Source organism: Gigantopelta aegis, chromosome 10, assembly GCF_016097555.1.
Source record: "Gigantopelta aegis isolate Gae_Host chromosome 10, Gae_host_genome, whole genome shotgun sequence".
Lineage (NCBI taxonomy): Eukaryota > Metazoa > Mollusca > Gastropoda > Neomphalida > Peltospiridae > Gigantopelta > Gigantopelta aegis.
Window position 1 is genome coordinate 51,148,466 of NC_054708.1, and position 6,912 is coordinate 51,155,377.

The 6,912-nt window shown below is 38.0% G+C and overlaps 1 protein-coding gene across 1 annotated transcript; it reads left to right on the top strand.

The window, feature by feature from the left end:
- The first annotated feature begins 2,713 nt into the window (after positions 1 to 2,713).
- LOC121384007 lies at positions 2,714 to 6,377 on the top strand. Its single transcript, XM_041514143.1, has one exon. It carries the CDS (start codon positions 3,501 to 3,503, stop codon positions 4,233 to 4,235), a length of 735 nt encoding a protein of 244 aa, XP_041370077.1. The 5' UTR covers positions 2,714 to 3,500; the 3' UTR covers positions 4,236 to 6,377.
- Positions 6,378 to 6,912: the final 535 nt, after the last annotated feature.

Below are 6,912 nucleotides of genomic sequence, written 5' to 3' on the forward strand. Positions count from 1 at the left end.
GTTTGCTGTGATCTGCGGTTTGTTACAGAAACACCATGTCCGTAGTTGTTTGCTATTTGTGACAGAGTTTATTGGAACCAGGCTTTACATCTTCACAATGAGGTAAGTAAATCTTATGAGATAACGCTTTTCGAGATTTGTGTTATCACATTCTATATTCCACATTGGCCGGTCGTAGCCCAGCAGTAAAGCGCTCGTCTGATCCCCGTCGGTGGACCCATTGAGATTTGTTTCGTTCCATCCAGTGCACCACGACTGTTATATCAAAGGCCGTGGTATGTGCTACCCTCTCTGTGGTATGGTAAATATACATTCTTTGCTACGAATGAAAAAATGTAGCCATTTTGGTTTCTAATTACCAAATATACCGGCCTCGGTGGCGTCGTGGTAGGCCATCGGTCTACAGGCTGGTAGGTACTGGTTTCGGATCCCAGTCGAGGCAATGGATTTTTAATTCAGATACCGACTCCAAACCCTGAGTGAGTGCTCCGCAAGGCTCAATGGGTAGGTGTAAACAACTTGCACCGACCAGTGATCCATAACTGGTTCAACAAAGGCCATGGTTTGTGCTATCCTGTCTGTGGGAAGCGCAAATAAAAGATCCCTTGCTGCTAATCGGAAGAGTAGCCCATGTAGTGGCGACAGCGGGTTTCCTCTCAAAATCTGTGTGGTCCGTAACCATATGTCTGACGCCATATAACCGTAAATAAAATGTGTTGAGTGCGTCGTTAAATAAAACATTTCTTTCTTTCTTTCTAATTACCAAATATTTGACATCCAATAGCCGCTGATTTATAAATCAATGTGCTCTAGTGGTGTAGTTAAACAAAACAAACTTTAACTTCTAATATTCAACATATTATATTTTAGGTCGACTTAAAGGGACATTCCTGAGTTTGCTACAATTTTAAAGATATTATTGACTAACAGAGACTTTTTAACGATTGTAATTACATATCTAATATATATTTCTGCATAAAATGTTAGTGGGTGTATACTAAACGTGTTTTTGATCGTTCTAATATTTGTACTAGGTTAAATTTAAATTCGTACGTACGAAATTATTTGAAGATAAATTCCAGTTTGGGCTTCTTACAAATATTAAGACGACCAGAAACACATTGGATATACAGACAGTGATATAAGGATATCAGGAAACAGCAGGGAAGAATCCAGGAAATATTTGTTTTAGACTAATGCTAGTGCCAGACTGCCAACTGCCATCAGAGAGTTGGCAACAATTTGCTCTCACGATTTCTACGACTGACCAGTTGCTAGTCTGAGTGCTCTTACAACTGGATGCCCGTCGTACGATCCGGGTTCGGGTTCGGGTTCGGGGTCGGGGTCGGGTAAGTTTTAGACATGCTCATATGCCACTAAAACTGGATAGCCAGAAATCTGTCTCGGGAAAGAGTCGTACGACCCATTAGGTGTTAATCTGAGCGCACCCGTCGTAAGTCGGGAGTTGGGGAACTTAAAACGCAACCGTCGAGTTGACCAACCTTCTGCTGACAGTTGGTAGTCTGATCCTAGCATAAGGGGAAAAAAAAGGACAAATGAACGGATTCGTAAAACGCGAATCCATAAATATCAATAGTTCAACCCCTTCTCCAAAGTAATTAACTGAAGAATGCGAAACCTTTTAATATAACCAAATATGTTTTTCAATACCCCTAGTCCCGTACAAAACAAACTGTAGTAGTTAGGTTTACAGGCTTCCCAATTATGTTTCAACGCCAAGACTACTACTGCTACCTAGACCTCTTCACTTACGCAATTTCCTAAATGTGACGGCCCTGGCCGTTATGATATGTTTACAAGAGAAAACAAATGGGGAGAGGCACATGAATATATTCCACTTCACACATCGTTTCTACGCGACTGCTGTCATATTTTACAAGCTAAACAAATACATCAAACATTCTACACTAAAATACTTTCTATTCTGTTTTATTTTATTTTAGAATTATCATATAAATATTACACAGTAATATTATTACATTAAGTAACAGTAGGCTATGTACCGAAGGGTGGGAGCAGGGTTCTACTTCTAAATATCATTCCCTGCCCCCAAATGCAGATAATATAATACATTATTGATGTTTTCACCGTCTCCTTTTTATAAGCGTACGAAATTGTGTGTGTGTGTGTGTGTGTGTGTGTGTGTGGAGGGGGGGGGGGGGTAGGAGGAAGCAACTATCCCCCTAGTGCTGGAGCAAATCCTCAAATTCGGGCAAAAACCAACGAGATATTCGAGCAAAATGTGCTAACCTGTGACTTTTTACCATGAATTTCCATTATTTTACCCGATTCGGGCATTTTCGTTTAATTTGGGCGATAAACAGACTTCCTCATTTAAAAATGTGAGCTGGTACGCCTATACACCCCCTCCCCCCGTTATGATGACAGCTACACAAAATTATACATGTATATAGTGAACATTATTTTAAATAAATATTTTATTTATTTCAGAGAACTGAAAGCAGGTAATTCTTTGAAAAAAAGACACCCCAGCGCAACAAAACATGGCACACAATATAGATGACGGGATTTTCACTCATTCACACGATAACAGCAGCCGCGTGGTCTACAACGACAAAGTATTCGAAAACATCGCGCCGAGGGTAGCTTATCACGCCCCAACCAATACACAGAAAGTCGATGGTTTCCCGCAGAAGAAAAATAAACCTCGAGTATTAGGACCCGATCTACTTCCACGGTACTGTACAACAGTCCACCAGCGTGAACAACTTCGTTGCGATGCGTTACGCCGACATCTGTCGCGACAGCAGCATACCGAGATACAGAGTCAGTCGCACAGCATGAAGAAGTTTAAAAGACAGCTGGCCGGGTACGACAAACTGCGAACGACCAAGGACCGGTCGATCGTCGAGGCGGATCAGATCTCTGAGCAGACGCCGTCCGTTTCAGAAAGCTGCAAAAGTAAACACGGTAGTTCCCGCGCAAACCGACTAGACGCTCCGTAATAGGTCCGTTTAGAGAGATCGATACTGGTATCAATCGTTTGGCACAGAGCGAGTCTGGCCAATGGTGTGAGGAAGGCAGAGAACTTGATAACAGTATAAATTGACGACATCTGACAGGGAGCACGAGATTCCGTCTTTGTGGTGCGAAGCTAGCAGTAGTGTCAAAGACTAGGACTGCAGTTCTAGAAGCACCATTCACAGGATCCAGTTACTTTGACAGACTAGCGCAGTTCTGGAAGCATCACTGACACTGGTATTGTCTCGTCTACTGCATCTAGTTTGGACTGGCAGTTAAGATAGTTGGACGTAGCATCAGACGCTAAGCACTACCTACCAGCCGTTGTTGTCATCATAACGGAGTTAGCATAAGACATAAAAAAGGATACAACATTTGTCTTTAATCTGTGCTCAGACTTATCATCGACGAATTTTGCATCAGCTTTTAACGTACATTAACGTCTGTGTAGCTGCAATTTTTTTCTCTCATAATTTAGAAGACATTTTTGGTTATATATGACAATGTTACGCAAGCCAGATTTATCCTTGGAGTCGAAACCTCAGACACTGTTGTCAGTGAACGAAGATATTCGACCGAGAGCCAACACTGACCCGACAAACGGGAAAGATGGCTCCGTGCAACTCCCGGAAATAATGGTGGAGGATTTCTCAGTCGAGGGCCATTCGGCAGTAGCCGACGTTTCCGACGGCGGGCTGATCATACCGCAGCAGAGACAACGTGCCAACACGTGCCCGGAAGAACTCTTCAGGAAACGGAGGAACAGACCGGCCACTCCTCCGCCGTGTCGAAAATCCGGACCAAACAAATTCGTGTTCAAGACGCCACCAAAACGGGAGCCTATTTCGTTTGTCGTTCACAAACTTGGCAAGCTTTCAGAAGACAGCGAGAGTTCTAGTTTCTCCTGTCGGGGACTCTCAAAATCGTTTTCTGGAGATCGATACAGAACTGAGGCAAACAGGAGGAAGTCAATGCCAGATTCACGAATTTCCAAAAACTGTTCCTTTCGAGCCAAACCTTCTTTGAACGACTCCATTCAGTTTCCACGAGAAGAGACACCAGTTAGTATTTCGGAAAAACAGACATCTGTTTTGCCAGAAACACTCGTGTGTGAGTCTGCTGGACTAAAATCTCTGGGTCTTGAAGAGCGAGGTACGTGCCACTCCAAAGAATGTAGGTATACGGGCAGTTTATCTCGCGTTATAGACGCTACACAACTGCAGGCGTATTGACTTGTGCGGTTACAACCATCCTGACTGTGATAACAGTAGTACATGACCGAATGTTAAGAGTTTTTAAGCAGAATTTTACTTTGAAGCAGATCGTGTACATACGTTTGTAGATGTAAATATCTTCAAGAAAATCAAAACGACTGGTTTAAGAAGAGAAAAACAAAAACTATTTTAAATGGTATTTGTTGTATCATACAAAGTGTAATTTATATGGTGTGATGTCTTCAAACACCATGTTATAATTTGTTGTGGAAAAAAGTATTTGTTTTTAATTTGTTATTGCAGAATATAGTTATTTTATAATATTTTATGTTCCGTTTTACAGTTTTCACCTAAATGGTTAATGACTTAAATCTTTTTTTTTTTTAAAGTTGCAATCTTGACTCACCATACTATATCTTTTACCAATGCAAAATTTAATACAATATCCTTGTATGGTCTTGCTTTTATCCGATATCGTCATCTGACAATATGTATAACTGATTAATATCGTCGACATTTAAAACTCTAAACAGCTCACCAACATGATTAGGTGTAACCGATGTGGACGTTACATATATTAATCAAAAGGTTGGACTAAAATATTCCGAAGGCATGTTCAAAAATACATTTTTTAAAATCTCCTGCCCGCAGAATACATAATTTTCTACAGGAAAATTCCACCCAACTCATGCCATCACAACGAGAGAAGTAGAAAGCTACGAGATGCCAATTTCACTAACATTGCCTTTAAGTGTGGCCTAGAGTGAAGAGAAATATCAAAGAAAATAGACGAATATCATTATGGGGAAAAACAACCCAGAACGTGATGCCTAGTCTAAATACATATACTAGTACCTAAATCAGAGCTGGTTTATTCTAGTAGCACATGTAGCACGTGCTACCGGTCCCGCGCTTCAGGGGGCCCCGCGGTGATGTGTACATTTATTTTCCACAGGTAATTTGTTTCCTCTCCCCGAGGGGGTTGCAAAATATATATCCTGAAAAGTGGGCCCCGCTGTTTTTTGTGCTACAGGCCCCGGTAATCCTTAAACCGGCTCTGACCTAAATATTAAATATATGTTTGAGATTGCAGCTTTCAAATATTTTTTCCTCCAATAAACATGTACAATGGAGTTTGATTTTTGACAATGTACAGAACAGCAAAAGAATCGCGAATATTTTAATATATGTATAATGTTTTTCACCTAAAAAATTAATTAACTGTCAAAATAGGCCTAACATGATTACAGGACATTATTTTAATAGACACAAAATTAATAATTAAAAGAAAATTAAAGAAAATTAACTAATATTCGCGTTTCTTTTGTTGTTGAGTATATTTAGATGTTTTTTTCAACTGGAATAACGGTCTATTGAACTAAACATAGTGTTATGTAGTTATGTATAATTTATAATTCAACAGCAATGGTTCATTGTTTTGGTGGAACAAAAGTCATAAGTTCTGTTATACACCTGTTATAATTGTTTCATCTATAGTTCGTCACATAATTCTATAAACCTGGGTGTTTTTTTTAAAAATAATTTCAGTTTGGTTTGACGTAAGAAGACAAGTGAAAGCGTTTTGGAAATAATAAAAAACACTTCTTTTTGTGTGCAACTTACAAATCAATCAGTTCAAAAATAAATAATTCGTAGTAAATTCAATAGCATGAAAAAAGGCGTTTTCTGTGGGACGGACTATAGGTGCAAGTTTAAATTACTTGATATCATTATTTTCATACATCAATAACAATATTATAATTTTCATTTTATAAGTGGAATTGCGTTTTTGGTGTCTTGTGGATATTTGGTGGAACAAAAGTCATGAGTTTGTTATACACATATCTTTGTTTTTCAATTTGGTGGAGATATAAATTACTTGATATCATTATTTTTATACATCAGTAACACTATCATATTTTTCTTTTTTTAAAATTTGGAATTGTGTTTTTGGCATCTTGCGGAAATATGTCTTTGAGAATATAATTTCTTGATCATTCCAACAGTTTGCTTTTTATAACGTGTGGAATTGCGTTGTTGGTGTCTTGTCAACTATGAGAATATTTCTAGATTATTCTCCCATTTCTCAGACACAACAGAGCCAATATTTATGTATGCTGTTACAGGCGATCGATTCGTTTCACACCACCATTAACTATTTCAAAATTTCTATCTTCTCTACTATATATATATATATATATATATATATATATATATATATATATATATATATATATATATATATATATATATATATATATATGTTATCGAGACAGACAAGACTTCTATTTTTAGGAAGTAACATTACCTTGAGAACAAAATTCACTACCATTGTCTTTGACAAAAAAACAAAAAACAAATAGTGACTAGCATATTAAGATGTTATATGTAGTAAGGACAACGGATATTTGTTATGTGACATTTTAAAAATTAATATTGTTGAGTTATTATTCTTTGTTAAACTCTTATTATAATTACCTGTGTTACTTTGTCTTGTAAATAATTTTGTAATATAGAACTTGAATTTGAATTGTTATATACCATATCAGGGCCTTGTACAAAACCGTTTTGTCATTACGTTTGTTACCAACAACAAGTGTTTAATAAAATATCGTATGATACACCCTTATGTTTGTCATTTTTTAGTGTGATATAGTGCACGTTATGATTTGTGAATAGATTATGTCATACTACA